Below are 19,710 nucleotides of genomic sequence, written 5' to 3'. Positions count from 1 at the left end.
GGAAGGCTGAGACGGGAAGGATCGCAAGTTTGTGTCCAGCCTCAGATACTTAGGCCCTCTGCAACTTAGAGGGAACCGGTTTCAAAATAAAGGATAAAAAATAGGGCTGGGAAGCACAGAAGGAGAAGGTACATACGTTTCCTCTAATATGCCCAAACTAGGGAATCTAGAGGATACCAGTGGGACTCCAGATAATGGAGGGGAAATACCAGCAAAGCTTGAATGGAAAGATAGAGGAGGAGGAAGGCTGAACTCGATTAACGAGGGTCCACATCCGAATATGTGTAAAGTTATGAATATGGCATGGTTACCCGGGACAATCATTGTTTTAGTTCTAGGAGGGGGGGGAGGGAAAACAGGGGCGGGAAGGGGGAGAGGGCATCAAGTATAGTTTAAATGTGTACCATTTATGTTCAATAAAAAATTTAAAAAAATTTTTAAAAATAGGGCTGGGGGTATAGCTCGAAGGTCAAATGTCCCTGGGTTCCATTCCTAATACCACACATCACAAGAAGAAGAGGAGGAAGAGGAGAGGAAGGAGGAGGAAGAAAAGGAGGAAGAGGAGGAGAAGGAAGAGAAGGAGAAGAGGAAAGGAGGAAGAGAGAAGGAGGAGGAGGAGAAGAATAGGAGGAGGAGGAGGAAGAGAAAAAGGAGGAGAGGAGGAGGAGCAGGAGGAAGATAAGAAGAAGAAAAGATGAGGAAGAGGAGAAGAAGGAGGAGGAGGAAGAAAAGGAGGAAGAGGAGAAGGAAGAGAAGGAGAAGAGGAAAGGAGGAAGAGAGAAGGAGGAGGAGGAGAATAGGAGAAGGAGGAGGAGGAAGAGAAAAAGAAGGAGAGGGAGAAGAGGAGCAGGAGGAAGATAAGAAGAAAAGATGAGGAAGAGGGAGAGGAGGAGAAGGAGAAAGAAGTTCTCTCTCTTCCAGTCAAAAGAAAAGAGGCTACCGGGCAGGAAGAGGCCGGGCCCTGCCTCCGAGAAGAGGCAACAGGCTAAGAAGGTGGTGAGCCCGGTGTTTGGGAAAAGTTCTAAGGATTTCGCTGGACAGCACCTCCAGCCTTAAAGGTCCCTCCCTTGCTTTGCCAAGGGCCTCTCTGTGTCCTTAGACTGCCCAACGGCCGCCCCGCGGCTCCACCCATCAGCATGTGCGGACCAGAGGTGCAGGATGAAAAGAAGCCGACTGTTGGCCGGAGAGGAGCGCGGCCAGCCAACAGCGGCCTGTCCTGACAGCGAGCGGTGGACACAGCCGCCACCTCCCTCTAGTACTGGGATCACAGGCATGTACCAGCACGCCTGGCTCTAACACGACGTGTGGAGGTTTATCTGGGTTCGAGCTCTGCTCTGGTTGGCTCCTGGAATCAATCAGGTGCAACGACAATTTTAATGAGATCAAGGTCCTGTATCCAAAGGTCGTGCCTCACAAGACAAAAGGCTAAATTTAGAACTGGCCACTAAACTGGGTTAACTGTACATTGTTGCATGTTCTGTATGTCAAAATAATGAAAATTGCCCTTAAAATAAGAGAGCAGCTGAGTGTGGTGGTACACACCTGTAACCCCAGTACTTGGGAGGCTGAGGCAGGAGGATCACAGGTTTGAGGCCAGTTTCAGCAATTTAGCAAGACCCTGTTTCAAAATAAAAAAATAAAATAGGCTGGGGTGTGGCTCAGAGGTAGAATGCCCCTGGGTTCCATCCCCAGCACCATAATAGACAAATCAATAAGCCTTACTCCAGTCGACAGAGAAGTTCTTCTCAGCCTGGACTCCCAGCCATGTCTCCCCACTGGAGGTCACGCGGACAGTGACATCAAATCCACAAAGCCGTAGATGGATTCTGGGCCGGCCGAGTCAGTTTCGGGCTGGATCCACCCATTTTGGGACCACACGGGGCCCCTGGGCTCTGCCCGCCACCTTCCCATCCTAGTCATCCATGAACCCCCTGTGCACACTTCTTGCCCGGCCACCCCGGCTCAGCTGTCATTGTTCGTCCCTTGGAAAGAAGGGACACAGGCTTCTTGCGTCTGAAACCCATGCTAGTGGCCAGCGTGTTGTTCCCAGGGACCGGCATCCTGGGCACCGCCACCATGTCTGCTGGTGTAACAAGCAAATCACTCTAGTTCTCTAACCCCGGACCCCAGCGGGCATTCAGCTAATACTAGAAACGAGATTCCAACCTCTCTCATCCAGGGTAAGTGGCCCGGCGCCCAGGACATTGTAGACACCTGATAAAATTCACCAACGGAGTGACTAAGGACCGACCTCTTCCAGGCTAAAAATGGCCGGTGGGTTTGTGTGCGCTGAATCCTGGCCATTAATGTGTGTGTGTGTGTGTGTGGGGGGGTATTGGGGGGATGGAACCCAGGGACATTCAACCTCCGAGCTACACCCTGTGCCCTATTTTTTATTCTTTATTTTTGAAACGGTCTCACTGAGTTGCAGAGGGCCTCACTAAGTAGCTGAGGCTGGCCGCGAACCGCGATCCTCCTGCCTCAGCCTCCCGAATGCTGGGATGACAAGCGTGCGCCCCCACGCCCACTGCTGTTTCCCCAGCTCACCAGCAGAGACTTAAGTGCCCTGCGCCCCCTGGAGCACCCACAGCCCCTAGCACAGTGCTCCAACTAGGCAGATCCTGGCCGCAGTCCTCCCATCTTGCCTTACTAAGTTGCTGAGGCAGGAAAATCACAGGTTCAAGGATTGAGACCAGTTTGAGCAACTCAAAAAAGACCATGTCCTCACCCCACCAAAAATTTTATTTAATAAATAAAAAATAAAAGCTGGGGTGAGGCCCTAGGTTTGATTCCCAGCATTGAAAAAAAAATTTTTCCCATTTTTTTTTTCCTTAGGGAAGCAAAGTGTCTTAGGAGCTTGGGGGACGTAGCAAAGACTCAACTTGAGCCTTAGTGATGGGTAATTTTTATGTCCTGTCAAAGTCAATCACCAAGCTGGGTGTGGTGATGCATGCCTGTAATCCCAGGACTTGGGGGGCTAAGGAGGGTCGCAGGTTTGAGGCCAGCCTCGGCCATGCAGCAGTGTCCAATTAGTTTTTATAAACTAATCTCAGCCAGGACATGTTGAAGGTCCTTAGAATTTGGTGGTCCATTTTTCCCCCACAAAAAAAAATCCAAAACCTATGTCTGGTAGACCGTGGCGTCAATCGCATGTGAGCATAAAACACAAAATGAACTGATAGAATCCCATTGCTGAGCCCAGTAGAAAGCCCACAGCCCGCCCCGGCCTCAGACAAGGCTTGCAGGGTTGGTGTTGTTCATTTTTAGAAGCAAGAGTCCCTGGCGGTTTAAGTCAAGCAGAACAATTCAAATGTTTGTTTCACTTAATTGGGATGTCCTTCCTTTTGTCTGTCTTTTCCTTTACCTCCCTACTCCTTCCTTCCTTCTTTCCTGTCTTTATTCCTTCTTCTTTCTTCTCTCTTCTTGTGGTGTTGGGGATTGTACCCAGGGGCATTCTACCTCTGAGCTGTACTCTCAGCCCTATTTTACTTTTTGGTGGTACTGGGGTTCCTGGAAGCCCTTCTACCTCTGGGCTACACTCCCAGAACTATTTTATACATTTTTATTTTGGGGAAACAGGGTCTCTTAAGCCAGCGCGATCCTCCTGTAGAGGAGGATCTACCTCCCAAGCGCGGGGATTACAAGCGTGTGCCACCACGCCTGGCTCTATTTTACTTTTTATTATGATATAGGGTCTTACTAAGTTGCTGAGGATGGTTTTGACCCCACGCTGCTCCCGCCAGCCTCCCAAGTACTGGGATGACAGGTGTGTGCCACCACGCCCATCCATTTGTGTTTTCTGTTCTTTCAATCATTTGACTACCTTGCCACACCGATTTTGCCATAAATAGATACAATGAAGTTTCAAAGAAAAATCCTTTTCAAATAGTTTTAGATATTTTAAATAAGTTTTAAATAAATTTATTTTAAAAACTTTATCTTCTTGATGAAAATTAAAAACAGAAAGTGTAAGATAGCTATGCGTACTTTATTTTCTGTGTTAATTTGGGGGGGGGATCTGTTTTGCTTTTTGTTTTTTGGGTTTTTTTTTTTTTTGCGGGTCTGGAGATGGATCCCAGGGGCATTTGACCTCCAAGCTACACCCCTTGCCCTAGTTATTTTATTCTTTATTTTGAAACAGGGTCTCACTAAGTGGCAGAGGGCCCCAATAAATAGCTGAGGCTGTCCGCGAACCACAATCCTCTGGTCTGAGCCTCCCGAATGCTGGGATTATAAGCCTTCGCCACCACGCCTGGGTTGGTTTAGTTTTTGATCAGTTATTCTATGTAGATGACATATTTTTATTCCACTGTGAAGATTCGCTATTCCTTTCCTTCTTTTTCTCTTTCCCTTAGTACTTTCATGTTCTCTCTTTATTGGCACCTTTATAAAACTCATTGTCAGGATAGCTTAGGAAGTTTCTTTATTGTAGAGTATGAATGGCTGGGTTAGAACTCATCTACTCGTAGGCTCTTTTTGTACATGAAGAATGGGTATGGTGCCATCTATTTTATCTGGGAATTTCGCCCCATAAAAACACACATGCGTATCGGTTGGTGGAGGCTCTTTCTCCGCAACCACTCAGTGTCTTCAGAGTGGAATCTCCCAGACTTTGAAAGAAGTGGAGTGAGCTTCAATGCCTAGTTGAGCTCAGGTATGAGAAAGGCGCTGGGCAGCTTCCCACCCAGAATAGTCACATACCGCCCTGTAAACGTCATCTCGCTTAAAGATATGGGTGTTTTTTTTTTTTTAATCATGCATGACATGCTGAGGTCTAAGGTGTTTTGTGGAAGGTGGATGGGAAGAGGAGGGTCTCCCGACGCCCACACAGAGATGTTCATTGTGGGTACCAGTGCCTGGCTTATCTGCACCTGCAGGTCGGGCAGCCGCGGGCCACTGGCTAACACCTGTTAACACCTGGACACCTTGCCTGGTGCCCGGGGCGGCGGGTGTCCAGGAGCATTCACGAGGGGGCGTCCGGCAGGGCCAGGAGCAGCTCCTGGTCCCCAAACTCTCTGCGGAGCCTCAGGTCCTGGGAAGTTGGGTCGAGGGTGCCGGCTGCCCTTCTGTCCCCGCTGCTCCTCCTGGCATTCCCGGCGGGCTGCCGCGTATCTGCTCATGGCCATGACGGATACGGTCATACAGAGGGCAAAGGAGCCCCAGGCGAGGCTGTCAACAAGAAGCAGAGTCAGGAAAAGGGCACAGCGCTGTGATTCCAGGGCTCCCCGGGGAGGGCTGGTCTGGCAGACAGCCGGCTCCTAGTTCTTCCCAATTTGGGCCTGCATTTTTTTTTTTTTTTTTTTTTTTTTTGGTGGTACTGGGGTTCCTGGAAGCCCTTCTATCTCCGGGCTACACTCCCAGACCTATTTTTACATTTTTATTTGGAAACAGGGTCTCCTAAGCCAGCGTGAGCTGCTAGCTTCGAACCTGCGCGATCCTCCTGTCTCTGCCTCCCAAGTGCGGGGATTACAAGCGTGCGCCACCACGCCCGGCGGGGCCTGCATTTTTTAAAATCATAAATCCTACAGATCAGTCAGTATTTTATTTATTTATTTATTTATTAGCCAGATGGTTGAGAGAACTACCTGATTTTTGGAGTCATTGTGCTAGGTTTACACATGGCTCCACCGGGCTTGGTGGTACGTGCCTATAATCCTAGTACTTGAGAGGCCAAGACAAGAGGATTGCAGGTTTGAGGATCGCTTCAGCAGTTTAGCAAAACCCTGTTTCAAAAATAAAATTAAAATTAAAAAAAGGGATGAGGACATAGCTCAGAGATAAAATGCCTCTGGATTCTATCCCTAGTAATAAAAAAAAAAATAAGCAAATGAAAGGAGGAAAGAATTCAGGTTGAGGGACAGCTGCCCCAGTGGAAAACAGGGCGGTATGTGACTATTCTGGGTGGGAAGCTGCCCAGCGCCTTTCTCATACCTGAGCTCAACTAGGCATTGAAGCTCACTCCACTTCTTTCAAAGTCTGGGAGATTCCACTCTGAAGACACTGAGTGGTTGCGGAGAAAGAGCCTCCACCAACCGATACGCATGTGTGTTTTTATGGGGCGAAATTCCCAGATAAAATAGATGGCACCATACCCATTCTTCATGTACAAAAAGAGCCTACGAGTAGATGAGTTCTAACCCTGGTCAAGAGCTTCCAGTTCTCTTTAAATATGATGTGATAATAAAAGACACCTACATCTGGGGGAAGCCCCCCTCCCCCAGCACACAGGAAGAAACTTCTAAAGGAAAGAGATAACTCAAGCAACCAGAAAAGAGCAACGGAAAGATACCCTTTGCCGGGCGTGGTGGCGCACGCTTGTAATCCCCGCGCTTGGGAGGCGGAGACAGGAGGATCGCGCAGGTTCGAAGCCAGCCGCGTGCGCTGGCTTAGGAGACCCTGTTTCCAAATAAAAAATGTAAAAATAGGTCTGGGAGTGTAGCCTGGAGGTAGAAGGGTTTCCAGGAACCCCAGTACCACCACCAAAAAAAAAAAAAAAAAAAAAAGATACCCTTTGATTAGTGTCTGGAGAGGTGATATTGACATGAGAAGGCGCTGCCTGTAAATCCCAAGAACAGGATACTATGAAAAAGGAACAACTGGAAAACAAAGAAGAAGTCTTAGGAATTAAACTAAAATCCCAAATAAGAATTCAATAGAAAAGTTAGAAGATAAGCAGAGAAAATTTTCAAAAAAATTTTATAACAAAAAGAAATAGAAAATAGGAAAACAGATACTGAGATGATTAACCAAAGAGACCAAATCTCTCTAACAAGAGAGCTCAGAGGACAGAGAATTCAGGAGAGGAAACAATTAAAAAAATAACAAAACCAAGAAGCATCCTCAGAATTCTAGGACGTGAATAATCAGATTAAAGGGCACAGCAAGGACAGGAAAGGAGGAGATGGCGATGGAAAGAAAATCCCACCAAGGAACGTCATCCTGACATTTCGGAAGAAAACAGCAGGTCGCCTACAACACATGAAATCGGAAATGGGTTGGACTCTTGTCAGTGACAATAAATACTGGAGGAAAACAGCACGGTCTTCAAAATTCTAAGGGACAATTATTTCCAATAAAGAATGCGGCACTCTTCCAAGGAACCAAGCACAGAGCATTGAGTAAATAAATATTCTAGATATGCAAAGAATGAAGTAAGTTTTCTTTCTTTGAATGCTTTCTCAGGAGGCTTCTGGAGGATGTGTTATATCCACAAAATGGGGATATAAACAAAATAGTATTACACTACAGGACCCGGGAAGCAGCTCCCCATGATAAGAGGTCGGTTGAGGGGATTCTCATGTGGATAGGTGCTGTGGTTTGGATTTAGAAGACTCTCCATACCTCGCAGGGCAGCCATGTTGGAGGCGGGGCTTGGTTGCTGAGGAGGGCTCTCTGTTGGAGTTGCCTGGGGTACTATGTATGTGGCCCCTCCTCCGCTTGCTTGCTTTCTGACGTGAGAGTGCAGAGTCCTTCCAATCATGCTCTTTCTTTGCTTTCTACCAACATGCTCTGACCTCCATAGACCCTACCTGGTCTAATGTGGACTGAGCCCCTGAAATCTCAGAAGTGTGAGCCAGCAAACCTCCCTGCCTCTAAACTGCGATGGTCAGCCGTTTGGGGTCATAGCAGTGAATACTGACTAAAATACCAAGGCTAGACAGCAACCAGCCCTGAATGCAGCAAGGAGATGGGGCGGCTTTGGGGAGAATAAAGGGGATAAAACTGACCGTTTTGTTTAACATATCTTTTATTAATAATTATGTAGTTAAACTGGGCACGGTGGCACACACTTGTAATCCCAATACTTGGGAGGCTGAGACATGATGATGTCAGGTTTGAGGTGAGCCTCAGCAATTCGGTCAGACCCTCAGTAACTTAACAAGATCTTGTTTCAAAAAAAAAAAAAAAAAAAAATGAGCCGGGCGTGGTGGCGCACGCTTGTAATCCCAGCATTCGGGAGGCTGAGACCTGGAGGATCGCGGTTCACGGACAGCCTCAGCTACTTAGTGAGGCCCTCTGCAACTCAGTGAGACCCAGTTTCAAAATAAAGAATAAAAAGTAGGGCAGGGAGTGTAGCTCGGAGGTCAAATGCCCCTGGGTTCCATCCACAGACCCGCAAAATAAATAAATAAATAAATAAATAAATAAATTAAGGTAAATAAGGTTAGGAATATAGCTCAGAGGCAGATCATCCCTGTGTTCAATCTATAGCACAGAAAAAAAATTAAGCAATTAATAGGAACAAAACCAAACTTTGGAAACAAACGCACCATTCTTAGCCCCTTTAAGGTCTGGGTTTTGTTTCCATCCATAGCAACAGAAGCTGGGTACACACACCCACACTCCTCTGAGGCTGTACTTTCAACGATCCCCGAAGCTAGTGATAACTCCTCAGAACCAATGGCCCAGTCCCAAGGGAAGCCGCCAATGTGACGGTCATGTGACCCAGGCATGTTCAGCAAATCCCAGGACAGTGGGATAGGTTGGGGTCCCTACAAGCATTCTATGTTTTACAAAGAGGAAAAGTGACGGTCAACATCAAATACAAATATATAGACAAAGCTCCAAGCAAAAGTTTTTATTTGGGCTGGGTGTGGTGGGCACGCTTGTAATCCCCGCACTTGGGAGGCTGAGACAGGAGGATTGCGCAGGTTCGGAGCCAGCCGTCTGGCTTAAGAGACCCTGTTTCCAAAAAATAAAAATAGGTCTGGGAGTGTAGCCCGGAGGTAGAAGGGCTTCCAGGAATCCCAGTACCACCAAAAAAAAAAAAAAAAAAAAAAAAAAAAAAAAGCTCATTGGTTCCCGCGGTGTCTTTTGGGCGTGGCAAGCTGTGATTGGCTGGTGTCAGTAGTTGCTAGGTGAGATCTGAAAACCTGGAGTTCTGGGAAAGGACCTTGTCATTTTGGATTAAGCTTTCAAGACAGCATGTCAAGCACATGTTCGTGTTTAAGTGGCTGACTGTCCCTGTGTCTCTATTTGTCCTTGTGTGACTTGAAGTCAACTACAGTTTGGAAAAATTCCTGTGATAGTTCCTGTTATCAGGAAAATCATGCGGAGGAGTTCTCCCTCGATGGCCTTTGTTATCCCCATCGTGCCAGGGTTTGACCCAAGTGACGCCATGTTGAATCCTAGGACCTTCATGAAACGTAAGAGGCTATTATATAGGATATAAGCATATGTGTTTCTATTTTAAAGATACAGTGTGTGTTATGGGTAGATACAGAATGACTCCTTGAAGAGGCTTGCAAGGTGGTGTTGGGAGCTGATGTGATTGAGCCAGGAGGGTTGTCATCCCATAAGTGGATAAATTCATCGTAATGGACTTACCTGGGCTGTACCCTGTAGGTACCACCCTGGAGGAGGTGGGACCCTGGGGGCGTGGCCTTGAGGATTATATAAAGGGTTCCTCCTCCCCCTGCTCCCTCTCCCGCCTCGCCTCCATGATACAAACAGCAAAGCCCATGTTCTTTTCCTGCATCTCCTGCCGCCATGCCCTGAGACATGTGGTCCCCAGCCTCACATGGACTGAGCCCCAAATTGTAAGAAAATAAATCTTCTTTCCCCTAAGGTATGTGGTCATATATATTTAGATCATAGCTGCAAGAATGCTGATGGATACAATATGTTTTGGAGGTCTGTGTTAATAGCACCCCTGAGGTCTCGCATGACACGACTGTGTCTTTCTGTTAGAGACACAACTTTTTATTAGACACAGAGCCTTATCTTTCTATTAGACACAGAGACTGGATGCCCCTCATTGAAGTGTTTGTTAGGAGTTCTAGCTCAGGGCACTTTCTGCCAACCCGCGTCTAAGAATTTAATAACGACAGTGTCTCTATTTCTTGAGGACTCTACCGTATGCATTTTATAAGCATAACGTCTTCACATCCCTATAAAACTATTTTTTTCAACAGGTAGCTTCACTTTATAGGTGAGAAAAATGGGCTGTAGAAAGTTATAAAACCAACCCCAAGTCCCAAGAGTAGCAGATGTCAGCACTATGACCCATGTCGGTCGTCCTACAACCTGTGCACATAACCAAACAACTCACCAGTATGACCAGCCATAGTCCCACGTCTGCGGCCTCCAGTCTTCTGGCCCAAGGTTCACAGCGATTTGGAAAATGGTTGTGTACATCATGTGGGCCACCATGCCCAGGAGCCCTGCACAAGAAAAGCTCTGTGAGCTGCAGTTAAGAACGCAACACCTTGGAAGAGTGTTTCTACCTCACACGAGTGGGTGATGGGGGCTCTCTAGCATCTCTGTGATGTATCTGTACCTATACATCCTTGGACATTTCACCTGGCATCTCAATCCCAGAGCTGAAACTGAAGATACTTTCAGAAAGAGGCCAGGTCATACTCAGGACCTTGGAGGGTGCCAGGACCCGGGCAGGAGTCTCCCAGTGTCTGTGGCCTGTGTTTTGCTATGAAGATACAGAAATGAGATTTTATCATTATATACACTGATGATTAAGTCTTGGGAAAGATATACCACACTTACCAAGCATATAACTGAGGTACAAATTAGACTGATGCGCTTTTAACAGAGCTTGTGTATCTAGTGAGTAAGCTGGGAGATCGCTTGTCCGGGCTCTTCCTTGGCGGAAGGACCCATTTAGGAGACCAAATGATAGTTGCTTTAAAAGTTGCTTGGAAGCCGGGTGCAGTGGCACATGCCTTTAATCCCAGTACTTGGGAGGTTGAGACAGGATGATCTCAGCTTTGTGGCCAGCCTCAGCTACTTAATGAGGCCCTCTGCAACTTAGTGAAACCCTGTTTCAAAATAAAGAGTAACCTCTTTAAAACTCATGATGTATGTAAACAAATGTATCAAAAATAATCACCACTCAAGCATGGGATGGAGGGAGGGGGAGGGAATGGGATGGGAGCTGGACGAGGGCTAATTGGATGATGTGTGCTTGTATATCCTCTCAAGTCTTGTATTCCAATGTGATGTATGATTACAATGCACCAATAAAAATATAAAAAAATAACAAAAAAATCGGGCTGGGGGGTGTAGCTCAGAGGTAGAATGCCTCTGGGTTCCATCCGCAGTACTGCAAAAAAAAAAAAAAAACCACTAAAAATAAGATAATAAGACTGGGGGTATAACTTGGAGGTAGAACACACCTGGGTTCAATCCCAAGTGCTGCCAAAAGAAAGAAAAAAAGTTGCTTGGAGAGCACAGTAGATTAAAAAAACCCACACAATTCTTTATATTTGAAGCATTTGTGAGCAAGCTTGAATAATAATCTTTAAAAACATACCACTTATTTACCACTTACTCTGTGCCTATTATTTTCTAGGTGTACTCTCAGCTATGGTAGCTGACTCAGAACCCGGGGTCACAGCATCCTGTGGCCGAGGTGTGAACCTCCCAGACTCCTCCCAGACCGTGCCTGAGCTCCGTACTGAGTGAGGGGACCCTCCTCTGAGCCGGCGCGCACCTTTTCCTGGTTTGGACAAAGACTCCCTGATTGATTTCACCCTCTGCCTGTGTCTGTCCATTTTTTTTCGGCAGTGATTCAGAGCAGCATCGCTTCCATCTAAGGGGATGAATTCACTGACATATCCTGGGGACCAGCTGTCTTGCGGGACAGCTTTGGGGCAACGGGCGCGCCCGGCCTGGAGCATCGTGTTCCCTCTGGGAGGCTGTGGGGACCCAGCTGTTCTAATGATCTGCTGCACGGTACCTGCGAGTACCATGAGGATGGCTACCGAGGCGTCCGCCTTGAGCCAGCTGAGCCCGGAGCTCTGGCAACTCACGCTGGAGCCCAGGAGCACGGCGCTTGCCAGTATCAGAAAGATATCCAGCACTTCAGCCCCAATGGAGAGCCACAGGACACCTGAGAAAGGAAGGGAGGGCAGAAGGATGGAGATGTGGAATTCAGAAGAACCTTCAAAGGTGGGCTCAGTGCTTTGATTTCATTCTCTTAGGTATTGGTCCAATATCTGTTATGCTAACGAAATCCCCAAGCCTCATGGTTTTGAATGCTGGAAGTCCTTGGTCCTTTTCATTTCTTTACCTCCAAGCCACACCCCCCCAGCCCTATTTTATTTTATTATTATTAATATTTTGAATTTTGAAACGGGGTCTCGCTAGGTTGCCAAGGGTCTCGCTCCACTGCTGAGGCTGTCTTTGAACCCGTGGCCCTCCTATCTCAGCCTTCCAAGTACCACACCTGGCTTGTCTCTGCCTTAAAAAAAAAAAAAAAAAAGACACACAAACTTAAACACGAAGGCAGAAGAGTCTGAGAGGTAGGGAGCCCTGTCTGGAAGCAGCAAAGCTCTGGCCGGGGTCCCGGTTTCCAGCACGCCAGGGCGATGCGAGCCAACAGAGAGAGCTCGTGGTTTTGGCTTTGACCTTGTGGGAAACCCATACACAAATTCCTCACTCTCCCCCCACAAATCATTCGCACGGAGGGGAGTGCTGGGCAGCAGGGCGTGCGGGTGATGTTACCTTGCTCCCCAGCTGGTATGATGCTCTGGAAGCTCCGGCACTGTTCACCTGAGAGATAAAGAGATCGCAGCCTTAGCACGTAGGGTTAAGGGTGATACTTAGCAATACTGTTGTTTAGCGAGAGATGGTGTTTGCAGCCCTTAATCACCTGCTGGTTCATTTTGTTTAAGGAATGGCAGGTGTGGACGACTAAAGGTAACAGAGTCAGAGATCTGTCTGTCCTGCTGCTGCCGCTGTGGTCTCCACAGCATCTTAATGACGTCAGCCTTGGATTTTATACAATTGGACACTTTTCCTTGTGGTGGTGGCGGCAGGAGCCTAGACATCATGGCACCAGGGGCAAAAATTCATCGGTGTAGCGGGGCGTGGTGGCGCACGCCTGTAATCCCAGTACTTGCGAGACAGGAGGATCGCAGGTTTGAGGCCAGGCTCAGCAACTTAGTGAGACCCTGTTTCAAAATAAAAGCAAAAAAAAAAAAAGGGGGGTGGTTTGGGGATGTAGCTCAGAGGTAGAATGTTCCTGGGGTCAAGCCCCAGAGAATCTTCTCAGTTCTACCAGGGAGGTTCTCACGGCATTAAAGAAATAGCAACAGCCACACCCTGCTTCTGGCAGAACTCCTTGGGGCTAACACGACGTTTTCTTTGTGTGTGTGTGTCACCCCATCAAGCCTAACCTCATCCTTGTGAATATGTCTGGCGGCCATATCAGCCAATGGAAATGGATAACACACGGTATGTAAATCCCAAAGGCCTGGCCTCTGTGCCTGGTTCTACCACAGACGGGGATCATGGGAAGTTTCCTGTCCCCATCTCAGCCTTACTTTCTTCATCTGCAAAATGGGTATAATAAAAGTTCTCTAATAATAAGAAAGTTCTGAGCCGGCCGTGGTGGCACATGCTTGTAATCCCAGCATTCGGGAGGCTGAGGGAGGAGGATCGTGGTTCGTGGACAGCCTCAGCTACTATTTAGTGATGCTCTTTGCAACTCAGTGAGACCCTGTTTTGAAAATAAAGAGCCGGGCGTGGTAGCGCACGCTTGTAATCTCCGCGTTTGGGAGGCTGAGACAGGAGGATCGCACAGGTTCGAAGCCAGCCTCAGCTACTTAGGCTCTCAGCAATTTAGTGAGACCCTGTTTCCAAATAAAAATATAAAATAGGTCTGGGAGTATAGCTCGGAGGTAAAAAGCCTCTGAGTTCCACCCTCAGTACCACCACCAAAAAAAAAAAAAAAAAAAAAGAATAAAAAATAGGGATGGGGGTGTAGCTCAGAGGTAGAATGCCCTTGGGTTCCATCCCTAAAACCGCCAAGAAAAGAAAGTTGTAAAAATATTTTGCAAATACCGGTATACACTTTTTGTATGTTTAATTAGTGATGAAGGCAAGTCCAGGTAGCTCTATTTTACAGATTCAGAGGCCAGGCTCCGACAGACTGGTAGAATTTGGGATTGAAAAACGAGGTTTCTTCACCTGAGACTCAGTCTCTTTTCCTACATCACCACCCGCTGTCTACCTCTCTACCTTCTGCATGGAGGAATGTATCAGTCTGTTTCCTGTTGCGGTAACAAAGCACCCGAGGCTGGGAACTTTATAAAGAAAACAGGCTGATTTAGCAGACGACGCTGGCGGGGCAGGAGGATGGTGCCGGGTTCCGCTCAGCTCTGGTGGGACGTTCTGGCTACGTCGTGGTGGGAGGGTGTACAAGAGAAGGAGGGCAGAGGCACGGGCAGACAGGAAAGCATTAGGATAAGGTTTGTTGCTTTATAACAACTTGTTTTTTCAGGAACTAACCAGGCCCCACCAGAGGGAAATAAGCGGGAATCCTTCTGGGGGCAGCTTCCCAGTGACCTAAACGCCCTTCACTAGGCCCCTCCTCTTAAAGGTCCCACCTCACCACCCACATATGGGGACCGGGCTTCTAGCAGGTGAACTTTTGCGGGGCGCTCAAACCACAGAAGGACTAAGGGTCTTTCTCGCCTTCTGAGGAGAGCTGCCTTTCCCAGCAGGAAGAGAGAAGAGGCCAGGAACAGAGCCATGGAGACAGTTAAGGCCAGCCCAGGGATTAAGAGTGCTCGCAACAGCTTAGAAGGGCGAGTTAAGCTTGGGCCCAGAGAGTCAGACCACAGTGACCCCTTGCTTAACTCGGATCCTCGGAAACGATGTTCCTTTTGAATAAAGCCGGCAGGATTAAGAGGAAAAATCTTGATAAATCCGATGAAGCCAGAGAGGCGGGTGCTACATAGCTCGGTAGTGCTCCGGCAGCAGCCAAGCGGCACAGCCAGCCCGGGAGACAGACGCCGCCCCAGCCGCCTGTGCCTCGCCCCTTGGGGGGCGCCCAGGTCCCCCTCTCCTCGGACCTTCTGAATTGAGTAGAAAAGCATAGGCTCTAAAACCTATTCCTTGTGTGAGTTAATGGATTCGCCTGAGGAAAAGAAAATATAAACATTGACTCTCTCAGGAATCTTTATTTCAGAGTGGAAGAAAGACGTGGTCTATTATTTTATTATTATTATTACTATTATTATTATTATCATTATTATTATCATTATTTTTTTTTAATTTTTTTGCAGTACTGAGGATGGAACCCAGGGGCATTCTACCTCTGAGCTACACCCCAGCTCTATTTTTTATACTTTATTTTGAAACAGGGTCTCACTGAGTTGCAGAGGGCCTCACTAAGTAGTAGCTGAGGCTGGCCACAAATGGCGATCCTCCTGGCTCAGCCTCCCAAGTACCAGGGTTACAGGGGTGTATCGCCACGTTCCTTACTTCTTAATAAAGTGATGGCAGTATTTAGAGACCTCGATAACCTTTTTTTTTTTTTTTTTTTTTTTTTTTTTGGTGGTACTGGGGTTCCTGGAAACACTTCTACCTCCAGGCTACACTCCCAGACCTTTTTTATATTTTTATTTGGAAACAGGGTCTCCTAAGCCAGACGGCTGGCTTCGAACCTGTGCGATCCTCCTGTCTCCGCCTCCCAAGCGCGGGGATTACAAGCGTGCACCACCTCGCCTGGCTCGATGACCTTATATTAAGAAATATTCAAACTGTGAGCAGGGGGCTTTTAGATTAATGGCACAACATTACTGGGGTGTAGTAGGGTCGTTGACCTCTAGTTAAGCTTTGTGCGTTCGAGGGAGCAGGACGTGACATGAGTCAGTGGGAGTTCAGACATTAGAAGTCCACTTCCAGCTCCGTCTGCGTCTTCCTATTCAGTCTTCAGTGAGGCCCTTGAACCTCCAGGACTCAGTTTTACCATCTGTAAAATGACTCCCTTGCTCTAGGCTGGCTTTTTCCAAAGTCTCCATCCCAGGACATTAGTCTTGCAAAATATTAGCTAACGCTTATTAATTATCTGTCATCTATCTAGTTTTCTTCTATGGCCAATTAATTTGGAGAAGTACTGGGATATGTCAAACAGGGTTCTTTTATTTTTGTTTGGTGGTACTAGGGGTGGAACCCAGCAGCTTTCTACTCCGGGCTACACTCCCAGACCTATTTTCTATTTTATTTGGAAACAGGGTCTCGCTAAGTTGCCGAGAGCCTCACTAAGTAGCTGAGGCTGGCTTCGAACCCGCGCGATCCTCCTGTCTCAGCCTCCCAAGCGCGGGGATTACAAGCGTGCGCCACCATGCCCGGCTGCTCTATACATTTAAATAGAAAAGCACTATCAAGATGGCAGAGGGCAGGGGCGATGTGGTGGTATAAGAGCTTAAGTCTTTATTATCACAGGAAGTCCAGAAATAATGTCTAAGTTGAAGGCAGCAAAGTCAACGGATGTTTTGGAAACATGGAAGCCAAGACCAGAGGAACAATTAAGTTAAAAGCGTTTCCCACAGGGCACAGTGGTGCACGCCTATAATGCCTGTACTTGGGAGGCTGAGACAGGAGGATCCCAGTTGAGTGAGGCCTTCAGTCATGTAGTGAGGCCATGTTTCAAAATAAAAAATAAAGAGGGCTGGGGGTGTAGCTCAGAGGGAGGATGCCCCCGGGCTAAATCCCCAGCACCAAAATTAATAAATAAAATTAATTAATACATTAATAACATTCATTACTAAATAAATAAAAAGGAGACTGGAAGGGCTTGGTGATGGCGGACTTGCCTAGCATGTGTGAGGCTCTGGGTTTAATCCTCAGCACTAAAAACGAAACAAAACAACAAAGAAGTGGTTTTCCACTTTTCCCTCCATCCTTCCAGGGTAGGGCCAAACTGTGGAGAGGGGAGGGGCAGGGGCAGTTGATTTTTCTTCTAGGCCTTTCAAAATGAGTTGATCTCCTGTCTATGTGTAAGTATCATCTTGGTTGAAAGTTCAACAACAACAAATACCTCTTAAGTTCCTAGACTCTGCCGTAGACCTATTAAATTAGATCTTCTAGGGCTTGGTATCTGGACTTTAAAAAACAAATGTGATCCCCGCGCTTGGGAGGAGGAGACAGGAGGATCGCGCAGGTTCGAAGCCAGCCGCGCTGGCTTAGGAGACCCTGTTTCCAATAAAAAAATATAAAATAGGTCTAGGAGTGTAGCCCGGAGGTAGAAGGGCTTCCAGGGACCCCAGTACCACCAAAAACCAAAACCAAAAAAAAAAAAAAAACCCAAAACAAACTTTCAGCCGGGCGTGGTGGCGCACGCTTGTAATCCTCGCATTCAGGAGGCTGAGACAGGAGGATCGAGGTTTGAGGACAGCCTCTGCTACTTAGTGAGGCCCTTTACAAACTCAGTGAGACCCTGTTTAAAAATAAAGAATAAAAAATAGGGCTGGAGGTATAGCTTGGAGGTCGAATGCCCCTGGATTCCATCCCCAGTATCACCAAACAAACAAACAAACAAACAAACTTTCTGGGTGATTATTTTTTGTTGTTGTTTGTTTGTGGTGCTAGGAATTGAATCCAGGGGCATTCTACCTCCAAGCAACACCCTCAGCCCAATGTTTTATTCTATATTTTGAGACAGGGTCTCACTAAGTTGCGGAGGGCCTCACTAAGTGGCTGAGGCTGGTTGTGAACCCAGATCCTCCTGTCTCAGCCTCCCAAGTACTGGAATTACAAGGGCTCACCACCACGCCCAGCCCCTGGGTGATTCTTATTCACACCCCCATTTGAAAACCGGTATGATCATTATCTAGAGCTGTGGAAATAGAACTAGGCGGTCCTCAACAGGGGCTTAGAAAGCGCGTGGAAGTTCCCAAGCCATTTGTCTGCGGGCATGGTGTCTATAGCTCCTAGGCCAATAATCGGGGACTGCCGTGGGGGACCCTCAAGGATGAGGGCCCGTGTACCTTCCGCATCTGCCCATGAAGGCAGAGCGTGCTCTTAGAGAAATACAGCTGCTGAGCAGAGGTGAAGAGGAGTCTTAGCTGCAGGTGGCAGTACTGTGTCTGCACGTAGAGCTGATGCCATGGGCCGTGTCTTGGATTCGAGGGAGGGGAGGCTGGGCACTGCCCCCGCTGTCCCTGAGACCGGCTTGGGAAGGGGTATGCCGTGCCTCGGAGAGTTTGTGCTTGTTGAATTTACTTGGGCCTCAAGAATTAAAAGACAAATGCTACGGGGATGGGAAAATAAAAGGCAATTAGAAACTCCAGGAAAAGTAAAAAGCTGTACAGAAAATACAATAAAGCCCAAGGCCAGGAAAGAAGGGGCCAGGCGTGTGTTTGGGGAGGTCCTTCACTTTCCCCCAGAACATCCTGGCCCACAGTACGGGCTGCCAGCCAGCCTGCCTAATACCCATGGGCTGGAATTCCTTCTCCTCCAGTTCTTTGTCCAAAAGACACGCTCCAAATACTAGCCCTCCGCTTCCTCCCTCTCTTTCTTCTTCTTTTCCTGTTTGATTCACGACCCCCCACCCCAACCCTACAGACATTCAAAAGATGTTGAGGAGTTGGGGTGAACCACCTGGTGGGAAGGGAGCGGGCTTACTAGAGCGCGTGGGAACTCTCGGTTTCCTTGCATCTGAGCCGAGGAAACCATCTCTACTTTGCGGAGTTTATTTACTAATCATCATTGATTTCAAGATTGCCCGAGAGCCGGGCGTGGTGGCGCACGCTTGTCATACCCGCGCTTGGGAGGCAGAGACAGGAGGATCGCGCAGGTTCGAAGCCAGCCGCGCGCGCTGGCTTAGGAGACCCTGTTTCCAAATAAAAATGTAAAAATAGGTCTGGGAGTGTAGCCCGGAGGTAGAAGGGCTTCCAGGAACCCCAGTACCACACATACACACAAAAAGATTGCCTGAGAGAAGGAATCAGCTCGTCAAGGGTCACGCTTATGGCAGATGGTAGGTTCTCTGACAGTGGGAGAAGTCCATTATTTGAAGGGAACCTTTCACCCCACATCCCCATAAAAGTGCAGGAGGAAGGTCAGGGATGCAGCTTAGAGCTGGGTAGGAGCCGCCGCCGCCTCTCCAGGGGCCGGACGACCATAACACATTGTTTCAGGCTCTGTTGCAAGCACTTTTTTGTGACCATGTAGCCTTTGCAATCATTTTAGAAATACTGCTATCGTTCCCATTTCGCAGAGAAGAAAACCAAGGAGCAGAGGCACTTGCTTAAGGATGCCTAGGGCCGGGATTCGCCCCCACTGGCCTGGCTCCAGGGCCCCCACCGTGGCTGCCTTCCCGCCCCTCCTGTCGCACCTGTGTCGTCGAGGCTCTCCTCGCAGGTCTGCCAGAGCCCCGCGTGGAACCTTCGCTGGATGAACTTGTCGTCCCCCGTCTCCCAGATGTAGCGCACGGCCTGGCTGCCGTCCCCCAGGCTGCCGCCGGCCCCTCGGAAGTGAATGCAGTTGAGCCTCACCAGCAGGTCCTGGCACAGCGGCTTGGTTATCCGCCGCGTCCCCTCACACCAGTGGCTGCTGCCCAGGGCGGCCAGAGAGAAGGCGAGGGCCAGGCAGATGGGGGCGAGGGTCAGCGCCCGCCGCCGCCGGGCCCTGTCCATGGCCGAGTGAGATGCTGGGCAGGAGGATGAGCCGAGCCGTCCCTCCCTCCCTCCCTCCCTCCCTCCGTGTGGTCCCCAATGCCCAGCTGGCCATCTGGCATCCCAATCTCCTCTCTGCCCCCCGGGGGATCAGAATGTATCCAGCACTATGGCTGGAGATGCCTCCCACGGAGCCACAGAGCCGGAACAAGGCCCGGTCCCTTCCGGCCTCCAAAGAGGGACCAATTGCAGGAGGGCCTTGTTTGTTTGTTTGTTTTGGTGGTACTGGGGCACTCTACCTCCGAGCTACACCCCCAGCCCTATTTTTTATTCTTTATTTTGAAAC

At 48.4% G+C, this 19,710-nt stretch overlaps 1 protein-coding gene across 1 annotated transcript; it reads right to left on the bottom strand.

The window, feature by feature from the left end:
- Positions 1 to 1,782: 1,782 nt before the first annotated feature.
- Positions 1,783 to 19,385, bottom strand: GSG1L2 (GSG1 like 2; the record flags this gene model as incomplete). Its single annotated transcript, XM_080713949.1, has 7 exons — positions 1,783 to 1,851; positions 4,851 to 4,907; positions 5,013 to 5,169; positions 10,052 to 10,163; positions 11,696 to 11,848; positions 12,463 to 12,510; positions 19,085 to 19,385. The coding sequence occupies 7 exons, from the start codon at positions 19,383 to 19,385 to the stop codon at positions 1,783 to 1,785; spliced, it is 897 nt and encodes a 298-aa protein (XP_080570075.1).
- Positions 19,386 to 19,710: the final 325 nt, after the last annotated feature.

Source organism: Muscardinus avellanarius, assembly GCF_963383645.1.
Source record: "Muscardinus avellanarius genome assembly, chromosome: 16".
NCBI classification, from domain to species: Eukaryota; Metazoa; Chordata; class Mammalia; order Rodentia; family Gliridae; genus Muscardinus; species Muscardinus avellanarius.
This window is presented reverse-complemented; position numbering and strand designations above follow the sequence as displayed.